This window comes from Triticum aestivum, chromosome 5D (genome assembly GCF_018294505.1).
Source record: "Triticum aestivum cultivar Chinese Spring chromosome 5D, IWGSC CS RefSeq v2.1, whole genome shotgun sequence".
NCBI classification, from domain to species: Eukaryota; Viridiplantae; Streptophyta; class Magnoliopsida; order Poales; family Poaceae; genus Triticum; species Triticum aestivum.
The window spans coordinates 371974600-371987956 of NC_057808.1; the positions used below are offsets into that span (position 1 = coordinate 371974600).

Consider the following 13357-nt stretch of genomic DNA (forward strand, 5'->3'; position numbering starts at 1 on the left):
CTGTGGTTTGAACGTCGGAATTTCGAATGCCCGAGGAACTGCCACTGTTGTCATCATAAACATAGAATTCGAACACAGGAAGTAGCAGAGGAGACGAGACGAAGAGCAGACCAGAGTGAGGTAGAAAACACGCTGCTGTGAGGTTGACAATTTTCTGAACTTGTTAGATGGTTGTACTTCCCCCCCCCCCCCCCCTCGCGTTTGCTATTTCTCAAGTGACGGAATTTAGCTTGCAATCAGTCCGTTGATGCCTGTGTGGTGAAGCAGCAGCGTAGCCTCGGGGCTTAGACGGGGAGGCCGTGGCTGTCCTGGCGTACCTGACAAGGCCTCGCTAAGGACCTTACCGGCAGACAGTAAGGGAGGCGTGGGTGACAAAGATCAATGGTTACGCCGCCTAGATTGGAGGAAGATGAATGGTAGCAGATTGTTTTGTGTGGTGGGGGTTGCAATTCTGCCGTGCACGGATCCAACGTCTATAGCTGCTTTCAGATTCTTGCTACATTTTTTGACCATTTTCAGAATTTATCTGGTTTCATAGCGTTACATTCGGTTTTTCTTCTCGTTCCAAAGTGTACATTAGTGTCTCATCGTATATTATCGTGCATATTAAAACCGATCCAAAGCAAGAGCATCTTTTTTATTGGCACATAATGAAACACGATGATACACATTGAAATAAAGAATGAACAAATATCGAGATAATTTTTGACAACAACAAAAATAATTAGCGTGAATCTTAAAGCAACCACAGATATCCATGCACGGATATCCCGTTTTAGATCGAAATCGGACAAGTGACCGCAGTTCCTTTGTTTTTTTCCTCCGGCTACGAATCCGAACGCGTACATGCTCCCGTTACAGTCTCGCACAAGCTACGCAGCGCGTTGACCTCGTTGAATCCGAGGACCAGTTGTGCACGTCTCGCTGACGCTGAGCATCCCAAGCTCAATATATACCACCGCCACCATGCGATCCTCTCGTTTCCTTTTCGGCCGCGCAGCTTCTTCCATCGACCTCCTCCTCCCCCTCCGTTCCCGATGGCCATCAAGCGCGTCTTCCCCGGCGACCACCCCGACTTCAAGGTGGACACCAGCGGCGGCGCCCCGAGGCTCACCTTCTGCAACAGGGCGCGCTACTGGAGCTCCACCGACTACCAGGAGACGCGCGCGCTCGGCGTGGGCGCCTACGGCGGCGTCGTGGAGGCGCGCCACCTCACCAACGGCTGGACCGTCGCCGTCAAGAAGCCGCTCCCCTGCGCGCACGAGGGCGCCGGCATCGCCTGCGGCTGCGCCGACGCCCGTACGCTGCGCGAGGCCGCGTTCCTCGCGGCGTGCCACCGCCACCGCGCCATCGTCGAGCTCCGGGCGCTCTCGCTCGACCCCTTGGCCGGCAAGCTCGCCGTCGTGATGGAGTGCGTCGGGCCCAGCCTGCACGACGTCCTCCACGAGCACCGCCGCGGCCGGCCGTTCCCCGAGGGCGACGTCCGCTGCATCATGGAGCAGCTCCTCGGCGCCGCCAAGCACATGCACGGGCTCCGCATCATCCACCGCGACATCAAGCCGGGGAACATCCTCGTCGGCGCAGACGGCATCAGCACTGTCAAGATCTGCGACCTAGGGCTCGCGGTGTCCATGGCAGAGCCCGCGCCGTACGGCCAGCACGGCACACGCCGGTACATGGCACCGGAGATGCTCCTCGGCAAGACCGACTACGACGCCACGGTTGACATGTGGTCCCTCGGCTGCGTCATGGCCGAGCTCCTCTCCGGGAAGCCGCTCTTCGACGGGGACGACGACGCCCAACAGCTCCTCGCCATCTTCCGCGTTCTCGGCGTGCCATTGTTCACGATCTGGCCAGCCTACAAGTCCTTGCCGCTCGCCGGGAAACTGGTGACGCCGCCGCATGTCATTTCCCGCAACAAGCTCCGTCAGCACTTCCCAGAGGACCTCCTCTCCAAAGAAGGTTTCGAAGTCCTCAAGGGGCTCCTCTCGTGCAACGTCGACAAGAGGTTGTCGGCCACCACCGCGCTAAGGCGACCATGGTTCGCCAACGTCACCAAAGATTTGTATTGCGTTCATCACAAATGTGCATGAGGTTGTATATTGGTCATGTGAAGAGCACTCAGTGTATAGCTTGTTGCAAGAACATAAAACTACAACTGTGGGCGTCCTAAACACTACTAAAAGTGTTGGCTGGCTTCCTCATGGATCAGTCCTCTCCATTGGATGTTGAATGAACGATGGATTGGTGGCCACATGTTACAGCGTGACTGCCCATGGGCAGTCACCTGATCCCAGTCCTGGTCGAATATACTCCCTCCGTTTTTATTTACTCTGTACATTAGAGTGTTGGGTAACGTAGCAGAAATTCAAAATTTTCTACGCATCACCAAGATCAATCTATGGAGTAATCTAGCAACGAGGGGAAGCGGAGTGCATCTACATACCCTTGTAGATCGCGATGCGGAAGCGTTGCAAGAACGCGGATGAAGGAGTCGTACTCGTAGCGATTCAGATCGCGGTTGATTCCGATCTAAGCGCCGAACCACGGCGCCTCCGCGTTCAACACACGTGCAGCCCGGTGACGTCTCCCACGCCTTGATCCAGCAAGGAGAGAGGGAGAGGTTGGGGAAGACTCCGTCTAGCAGCAGCACAACGGCATGGTGGTGATGGAGGAGCGTGGCACTCCTGCAGGGCTTCGCCAATCACCGCAAGAGACGAGGAGGGAGAGGGTAGGGCTGCGCCAAGAGAGAGATGTTCTCATGTGTATGGCAGCCCCAAAACCCCCACTATATATAGGGGAGGGGGAGGGGCTGCTCCCCCATCTATGGTTTCCCCCCCAAGGGGTGCGGCCAGCCCTAGATCCATCTAGGGGGTGGCCAAGGGGGGAGAGAAGGGGGGGCGCACCACTAGGTGGGCCTTAGGCCCATCTGAGCCTAGGGTTTCCCCCTTCCCCCCCTTCCTGCGCCCTGGGCCCCTTGTGGGAGGCGCACCAGCCCACCTAGGGGCTGGTCCCTTCCCACACTTGGCCCACGCAGCCCTCTGGGGCCGGTGGCCCCACCTGGTGGACCCCCGGGACCCTCCGGTGGTCCCGGTACGTTACCGATAGCACCCGAAACTTTTCCGGTGACCAAAACAGGACTTCCCATATATAAATCTTTACCTCCGGACCATTCCGGAACTCCTCGTGACGTCCGGGATCTCATCCGGGACTCTGAACAACATTTGGTAACCACGTATATCTATTCCCTATGACCCTAGCGTCATCGAACCTTAAGTGTGTAGACCCTACGGGTTCGGGAACCATGCAGACATGACCAAGACGTTCTCCGGCCAATAACCAACAGCGGGATCTGGATACCCATGTTGGCTCCCACATGTTCTACGATGATCTCATCGGATGAACCACGATGTCGGGGATTCAATCAATCATGTATACAATTCCCTTTGTCAATCGGTATGTTACTTGCCCGAGATTCGATCGTCGGTATCTCGATACCTTGTTCAATCTCGTTACCGGCAAGTCTCTTTACTCGTTCCGTAACACATCATCCCGTGATCAACTCCTTGGTCACATTGTGCACATTATGATGATGTCCTACCGAGTGGGCCCAGAGATACCTCTCCGTTTACACGGAGTGACAAATCCCAGTCTCGATTCGTGCCAACCCAACAGACACTTTCGGAGATACCCGTAGTGCACCTTTATAGCCACCCAGTTACGTTGTGATGTTTGATACACCCAAAGCATTCCTACGGTATCCGGGAGTTGCACAATCTCATGGTCTAAGGAAATGATACTTGACATTAGAAAAGCTCTTAGCAAACGAACTACACGATCTTGTGCTAGGCTTAGGATTGGGTCTTGTCCATCACATCATTCTCCTAATGATGTGATCCCATTATCAACGACATGCAATGTCCATGGTCAGGAAACCGTAACCATCTATTGATCAATGAGCTAGTCAACAAGAGGCTTACTAGGGACATGGTGTTGTCTATGTATCCACACATGTATCCGAGTTTCCTATCAATACAATTCTAGCATGGATAATAAACGATTATCATGAACAAGGAAATATAATAATAACCAATTTATTATTGCCTCTAGGGCATATTTCCAACAGTCTCCCACTTGCACTAGAGTCAATAATCTAGTTCACATCACCATGTGATTAACACTCACAGGTCACATCACCATGTGACCAACATCCAAAGAGTTTACTAGAGTCAACAATCTAGTTCACATCACTATGTGATTAACACTCAATGAGTTCTGGTTTGATCATGTTATGCTTGTGAGAGAGGTTATTAGTCAACGGGTCTGAACCTTTCAGATCCGTGTGTGCTTTACGAATATCTATGTCATCTTGTGGATGCTACCACGCGCTACTTGGAGCCATTTCAAATAACTGCTCTACTATGCGAATCCGGTTTACTACTCAGAGTCATCCGGATTAGTGTCAAAGTTCGCATCGACGTAACCCTTTACAACGAACTCCTTTTCACCTCCATAATCGAGAAAATTCCTTAGTCCACTAGATACTAAGGATAAGTTCGACCGCTGTCATGTGATCCATTCCCGGATCACTATTGTACCCCTTGACCAACTCATGGCAAGGCACACTTCATGTGCAGTACACAGCATAGCATACTGTAGAGCCTACGTCTAAAACACAGGTGACGAACTTCGTCCTTTCTCTCTCTTCTGCTGTGGTCGGGTCTTGAGTCTTACTCAATACTCACACCTTGTAACACAGCCAAGAACTCCTTCTTTGCTGATCTATTTTTGAACTCCTTCAAAAACCTGTCACGGTATGTATTCATTTGAAAGTATCATCAGGCGTCTTGATCTATCTCTATAGATCTTGATGCCCAATATGTAAGCAGCTTTATCCAGGTCTTCCCTTGAAAAACTCCTTTCAAACAACCCTTTATGCTTTCCAGAAATTTTACATCATTTCGGATCAACAATATGTCATTCACATATACTTATCAGAAATGTTGTAGCGCTCCCACTCACTTTATTGTAAATACAAGTTTCTAACAAACTTTGTATAAACCCAAAAACTTTGATCACTCCATCAAAGCGTATATTCTGACTCCGAGATGCTTGCTCTAATCCATGGAAGGATCGCTGGAGCTAGCATACCTTTTAGCATCCTTAGGATCGACAAAACCTTTCTGATTGTATCACATACAACCTTTCCTTACGAAAACTTGTAAGGAAACTTGTTTTGACATCCATCTGCCAGATTTCACAAATGCAGCTAATGCTAACATGATTCCGACGGACTTAAGCATCGCTACGGATGAGAAAATCTCATCGTAGTCAACTCCCTGAACTTGCGAAAATACTCTTTGCCACAAGTCGAGCTTCATAGACGGTAACATTACCGTCCACGTCCGTCTTCTTCTTAAAGATCCATTTATCTCAATGGCTTGCCGATCATCGGGCAAGTTCACCAAAGTCCATGCTTTGTTCTGATACATGGATCCTATCTCGGATTTCATGGCTTCTAACCATTTGTCGGAATATGGGCCCACCATCGCTTCTCCATAGCTCGTAGGTTCAGTATTGTCTAACAACATGATATCTAAGACAGGATTACCGTACCACTTAGGAGTAGTACATATCCTTGTCGACCTACGAGGTTTGGTAGTGACTTGATCCGAAGTTTCATGATCACTATCATAAGCTTCCACTTCAATTGGTGTAGGTGCCACAAGAACAACTTCCTGTGCCCTGTTACACACTAGTTGAAGTGACGGTTCAATAACCTTATCAAGTCTCCATCATCCTCCCACTCAATTCTTTCGAGAGAAACTTTTCCTCGAGAAAGGACCCGTTTCTAGAAACAATCACTTTTGCTTCCAGATCTGAAATAGGAGGTATACCCAACTGTTTTGGGTATTCTATGAAGATGCATTTATCCGCTTTGGGTTCGAGCTTATCAGCCTGAAACTTTTTCACATAAGCGTCGCAGCCCCAAACTTTTAAGAAACGACAGCTTAGGTTTCTCTAAACCATAGTTCATACGGTGTCGTCTCAACGGAATTGCGTGGTGCCCTATTTAAAGTGAATGCGGTTGTCTCTAATGCCTAACCCATAAACGATAGTGGTAATTCGATAAGAGACATCATGGTATGCACCACATCCAATAGGGTGCAGTTATGATGTTCGGACACACCATCACACTGTGGTGTTCCAGGCGGTATTAATTGTGAACACTTTCCACAATGTCTTAATTGTGTGCCAAGCTCGTAACTCAGATACTCATCTCTATGATCATATCACAGACATTTTATCCTCTTGTCACGACGATCTTCAACTTCACTCTGAAATTACTTGAACCTTTCAATAATTCAGACTTGTGTTTCATCAAGTAAATACACTCAGCATCTACACAAATTATCTGTGAAGTAAGAACATAACGATATCCACTGCATGCCTCAGCACTCATTGGACTGCATACATCAAAATGTATTACTTCCAACAAGTTGCTCTCTTGTTCCATCTTACTGAAAATGAGGCCTTTCAGTCATCTTGCCCATGTGGTATGATTTGCATGTCTCAAGTGATTCAAAATCAAGTGAGTTCAAACGATCCATCTGCATGTAGTTTCTTCATACCAATAGACATGGTTCGCATGTCTCAATCTTTTCAAAAACGAGTGAGTCCAAAGATCCATCTACATGGAGCTTCTTCATGCGTTCTATACCAATATGACTCAAATGGCAGTGCCACAAGTATGTGGTACTATCATTACTATTTTATATATTTTGGCACGAACATGTGTATCACTGCGATCGAGATTCATTTTAGGTGCAAGACCATTGAAGGTATTATTCAAATAAACAGAGTAACCATTATTCTCCTTAAATGAATAACCGTATTGCGATAAATATAATCCAACCATGTTTATGCTCAACACAAACACCAAATAACAATTATTTAGGTTTAACACCAATCTCGATGGTAGAGGGAGCATGCGACGCTTGATCACATCAACCTTGGAAACACTTCCAACACATATCGTCATCTCACCTTTAGCTAGTCTCCGTTTATTCCGCAGCTTTTATTTTGAGTTACTAACACTTAGCAACCGAACCGGTATCTAATACCCTGGTGCTGCTAGGAGTACTAGTAAAGTACACATTCATATAATGTATATCCAATATACTTCTGTCGACCTTGCCTGCCTTCTCATCTACCAAGTATCTAGGGTAGTTCTGCTTCAGTGACCGTTCCCCTCATTACAGGAGCACTTAGTCTCGGGTTTGGGTTTAACCTTGGGATTCTTCACTAGAGCAACAAATGATTTGCTGTTTCATGAAGTATCCCTTTTGCCCTTGCCCTTCTTGAAACTAGTGGTTTTATTAACCATCAACAATTGATGCTCCTATTTGATTTATACTTTCGCGGTGTCAAACATCGCGAATAGCTCAAGGATCATCATATCTATCCCTGATATGTTATAGTTCATCACGAAGCTCTAATAGCTTGGTGGCAGTGACTATGGAGAACCATCACTATCTCATCTGGAAGATTAACTCCCACTCGATTCAAGCGATTGTGGTACTCAGACAATCTGAGCACACGCTCAACGATTGAGCTTTTCTCCCTTAGTTTGCAGGCTTAAGAAACTTGTCAGAGGTCTCATACCTCTTGACGTGGGCACTAGTCTGAAACCCCAATTTCAGTCTTCGGAACATCTCATATGTTCTGCGACGTTTCAAAACGTCTTTGGTGCCACAATTCTAAACCGTTAGCATTACGCACTGAACTATCACGTAGTCATCAAAACATGTATGCCAGATGTTTCGCAACATCTACAGACGACGCTGAGGTTCAGCACACCGAGCGGTGCATTAAGGACATAAGCCTTCTGTGCAGCAATGAGGACAATCCTCAGTTCACGGACCCAGTCCGCATAATTGCTACTACCAACTTTCAACTAAATTTTCTCTAGGAACATATCTTAAACACTATAACTAAAGCGTAAGCTATGACATAATTTGCAAAGACCTTTTGACTATGTTCATGATAATTAAGTTCATCTGATTATTTAATGAACTCCCACTCAGATAGACATCCCTCTAGTCATCTAAGTGATACATGATCCGAGTCAAACTAGGCCGTGTCCGATCATCACGTGAGACGGACTAGTCATCATCGGTGAACATCTCCATGTTGATCGCATCTACTATACGACTCATGTTCAACCTTTCGATCTCTTGTGTTCCGAGGCCATGTCTGTACATGCTAGGCTCGTCAAGTCAACCTAAGTGTTTCGCATGTGTTCCGAGGCCATGTCTGTACATGCTAGGCTCGTCAACACCCGTTGTATGCGAACGTTAGAATCTATCACACCCGATCATCACGTGGTGCTTCGAAACAACGAACCTTCGCAACAGTGCACAGTTAGGAGGAACACGTCTCTTGAAATTTTAGTGAGGGATCATCTTATTTATGCTACCGTCGTCCTAAGCAAATAAGATGTAAACATGATAAACATCACATGCAAATCATAAAGTGACGTGATATGGCCAATATCATCTTGCGCCTTTGATCTCCATCTTCGAGGCGCGACATGATCACCTTCGTCACCGGCATGACACCATGATCTCCATCATCGTGTCTTCATGAAGTTGTCTCGCCAACTATTACTTCTACTACTATGGCTAACGGTTAGCAATAAAGTAAAGTAATTACATGGCGTTATTCATTGACACGCAGGTCATACAATAAATTAAGACAACTCCTATGGCTCCTGCCGGTTGTCATACTCATCGACATGCAAGTCGTGATTCCTATTACAAGAACATGATCAATCTCATACATCACATATATCATTCATCACATCCTTTTGGCCATATCACATCACATAGCATACCCTGCAAAAACAAGTTAGACGTCCTCTAATTGTTGTTGCATGTTTTACGTGGCTGCTATGGGATTCTAGCAAGAACGTTTCTTACCTACGCAAAAGCCACAACGTGATATGCCAATTTCTATTTATCCTTCATAAGGACCCTTTTCATCGAATCCGATCCGACTAAAGTGGGAGAGACAGACACCCGCTAGCCACCTTATGCAACTAGTGCATGTCAGTCGGTGGAACCTGTCTCACGTAAGTGTGCGTGTAAGGTCGGTCCGGGCCGCTTCATCCCACGATGCCGCCGAATCAAGATAAGACTAGTAACGGCAAGTAAATTGATAAAATCGACGCCCACAACTACTTTGTGTTCTACTCGTGCATAGAAACTACGCATAGACCTAGCTCATGATGCCACTGTTGGGTAACGTAGCAGAAATTCAAAATTTTCTACGCATCACCAAGATCAATCTATGGAGTAATCTAGCAACGAGGGGAAGGGGAGTGCATCTACATACCCTTGTAGATCGCGATGCGGAAGCATTGCAAGAACGCGGATGAAGGAGTCGTACTTGTAGCGATTCAGATCGCGGTTGATTCCGATCTAAGCGCCGAACCACGGCGCCTCCGCGTTCAACACACGTGCAGCCCGGTGACGTTTCCCACGCCTTGATCCAGCAAGGAGAGAGGGAGAGTGTAAGGGCTTATTTATCCCTAAGATGTTTTGGTGATTGATGACAATGCTTTTGCGGACTTATCGTGTGCGTTGAGTGTTTTTCAGAGATTCATTCTTTTGACACGAGACGATTTCCTCCCCTCGGAGCTTAAAGCGAAGACGTTGTAGTCCTTTCGGATTAGTTTGGTGGACTAGTTTCATAGGGATCACCGTACTATCAAGAGGGGGTCCGTTTTGGAAAGGCTAGGGCGGAATCATCACGTACAGTTCCTTTGCCCCTACCTTCGAGCCTTTCCGTTTCGATGATGGGATTGGTTCTCCTCTCTTTGTGCCCTCTCTGGTCCCAGCGGTAGTACCGCGGGCCAGAGCGGTAGTACCACTTGGGTGCTACAAGCGGTAGTACCGCTCTGGAGCGGTAGTACCGCCCAGAGCAGTAGTACCGCTAGTAGCCCCATGTATGTACTATCTCTGGTCCCAGCGGTAGTACCGCGGGACGGAGCGGTAGTACCGCTTGGGTGCCACAAGCGGTAGTACCGCTCTGGGCGCGGTAGTACCGCTCCAGAGCAGTAGTACCGCTAGTGGCCCCAAGCCGTAGTACCGCAGTGGTCTCGTGCTAGTACCGCCTCGATTCGAGGTCTCCTTTTTCGTGTCGGGTTTTACGGTATTGGCCGCGGCTGTGGGGGGCCGTAGTATCGCTCCTGTGCGGTAGTACCTCCCTCCCTCCGTGGTAGTACCACTGTGGGCCAAGCGGTAGTACCGCTTATAGTGGCAAGTGGTAGTACCGCTGGCACAGCGGTACTACCGCTCTCTTCGGGGCAGAAAGGGGGTAACGGTTGGTTTGTTCCCCCCACTATATAAAGGGGTCTTCTTCCCCAAAGTTGACTCACCTCTTCCCCCAAAAGCTCCATTGTTGCTCCAAGCTCCATTTTCGCCCGATCTCTCTTCCTAGCCAATCAAACTTGTTGATTTGCTCGGGATTGGTTGAGAAGGCCACGATCTACACTTCCACCAAGAGAAATTTGATTCCCCCCACTTATCCCTAGCGGATCTTGTTACTCTTGGGTGTTTGAGCACCCTAGACGGTTGAGGTCACCGCGGAGCCATAGTCCATTGTGGTGTCGTTGGGAGCCTCCAATTAAGTTGTGGAGATTGCCCCAACCTTGTTTGTAAAGGTCCGGTCGCCGCCTTCAAGGGCACCAATAGTGGAATCACGGCATCTCGCATTGTGTGAGGGCGTGAGGAGAATACGGTGGCCCTTGTGGCTTCTTGGGGAGCATTGTGCCTCCACACTGCTCCAACGGAGACGTACTTCCCCTCAAAAGGAAGGAACTTCGGTAACACATCCTCGTCTCCACCGGCTCCACTCTTGGTTATCTCATTCCTTTACTTTCGCTAGTTTACTTGTGTTATATCTCTTACTTGCTTGCGTGCTTGTTGTCGTTGCATCATATAGGTTGCTCACTTAGTTGCATATCTAGACAACCTATTTTGATGCAAAGTTTAATTTGGTAAAGAAAAGCTAAAAATTGTTAGTTGCCTATTCACCCCCCTCTAGTCAACTATATCGATCCTTTCAATTGGTATCAGAGCCTCGTCTCTTTATTAAGGACTTCACCGTCCAAAGAGTATGGTTGACGTCGTAGACGGTGCGGAGGAGCACTCCGGTGAGAATCCAGTCTCGTCTACGGGAGATGGGGGAACCGTGGTCTCTCGTGAGGAATTCAATGTGGCGTTGGACACATTGAAAACCTCCATGACGACCAAGGTCGAAAGAATGTTGAATAAATTCTTAGAAGGGCTTAAACTTACCACCGCACCGTTGAAAGTGGGTGATCCCGCTAACAAGGTGACGGATGCTACCTCCGACAAGGGGGAAGCTTCGAGCGAGAAGGCTCCTTGTTCTAGTGATAAAAATGGGACCGGCATCTTTGCTCATGTGGAACCTCCACCCGTCTATGGTGGACCGCTCCCTTCCACTCATTTGAATCATGCCGGCCCGGCCCCTAAGATTGAGAAGAATGTAGATTTTGATTCTTGGGTCTATCATTTTAAGCGTCATTTAAATCATGTGAACACTAACCTTTGGAGAATTATTGAAGAAGGCTTTTATCCGCATGACCGAAGTAACTTCACTCCTAGAGAAGTTGTGAATCATCAATTCAATGAGAATGCTCTCTTCATCATCCAAGAAGCCATCCCACCCGAAGATCTTCCCCATCTCCGGCCTTACACCGTGGCCAAAGATGCGTGGCTCCAAGTTGTTTCCCTTTATCGGGGAAGCGCAAGCATTCAACGCTCCAACTATGAAGTGGTGCAAGATGAAGCCGACGAGTTTGCAATGAAAGAAGATGAAGAAGCTCGTGAGCTTTTTCGGAGAGTAACCAAACTCGCGGTCTCGCTCCGAGATCATGGAAGTAAGGACACGGATGACAATTGGATCAAGCGCAAGTTCCTCAAGGCAATGATGCCCTACCACAAAGCCATGTCCTCCGTAATTCGTCAAAGGCCGGACTTTCACACCTTGTCCTCAAGTGAAGTGTTGGATGAGTTTGTGGCTATGAGCATCTTGGACAAGACCACCGACAATGCGGTTCTTCGCTCTCAAAGAGTTAAGAAGCCCAGCCTCGCTCTAAAGGCCAAGGTTAGTATGGAGGAAGAGGATGAAGAGGAAGAAGAGGAGGGAAACCTCGAAGATACGAAGTATGCCTATCATGAACACATGGCTCTTGCTTCAAGGAAATTTTGGAGCAAGAAGAACTCGAGGCCAAACTTCAACAAAAGCAACTCAAGTGGCGCAAAGGGCAAGCAACGGATGAGGACTTGCTTCAATTGTGGCAATGTGAGCCATTTTGTTGCGGAGTGCCCTTACGAGAAGAGGGAAGACAATGGTGGCAAGCTCATTAGAAAAGACAAGGCCAAGTCGTTCCCCAACAAGAGCAACTTCACCAAGAAGACTCCTCCCAAGGCACTGGTTGTTCAAGAAGAGTACAATGAGGATGATGACAATGATGAAGATGGTGAGTCGGTTGCCATGGCCTCCGTTGCCATTGCGAAGACTCCACGAGTGTCTCTCTTCGACTCACCCAATGAGAACATCACCGCCAAGTGCCTCATGGCTAAAGCCACCAATAAGGTAACCTCCAACATCAAAACTACCATCATTAATCATCTTTCTTCGACAGATAGCATTGATGAACATGAGGGGACAAATGTGGAGGAAAATGAGTTTGAGATCTTTATGGGTAAACTCAAGGGTAAATCCAAGAAGCACTTCGTTGCTCTCTTGGAACAACTTGGTGAAGCCAATGACATGATCGAGGCTCACGAGGATACCATCTCTAAGATGGAGGGGCATAGTCGTGACTATGCCGATGAGATTTCGGATCTTTCCAATGCTCTTGACGAAGAGCGTGGTCTTTGTTTGGCTCTTGAGGAGTCATACAACGATGATCATGCTAAGTTAAAGAAAGATCTTGATCATGCTCTTGTTGTGTCTCGTGTGCTAAACTCCGAGAAGGCAAAACTTGGGGTTGATCTTGCTAGACTCAAAGAGGAGTTTGGCATTCTCGACAAGGCTCACAAAGTCTTGAAGGGTGTTCATGCTAGCCTCAAGGAGTCTCATGATCAACTCCAAGTGAAGCTAACAAAGGAGAAAGCCACCTTTCCTCATATGGTGTTAATTGATAATGCAAATGCTACTAACCCGTGTTGTGAGCATGTGCATCTTGTTGAGGAGAATGCTAAGTTGAAGGAGCAACTTGAGAAAGGCCTTGTGTCATGCATACAAGGTGAGAAGAACCTCA

General features: G+C 47.8%; 1 protein-coding gene across 1 annotated transcript; it reads left to right on the forward strand.

Annotated features, from left to right (window-relative positions):
- Window positions 1-1005: 1005 nt before the first annotated feature.
- On the forward strand, window positions 1006-2093 carry LOC123124974 (putative cyclin-dependent kinase F-2). The gene has a single exon (XM_044545517.1). It carries the CDS (start codon window positions 1038-1040, stop codon window positions 2091-2093), a length of 1056 nt encoding a protein of 351 aa, XP_044401452.1. The 5' UTR covers window positions 1006-1037.
- Window positions 2094-13357: the final 11264 nt, after the last annotated feature.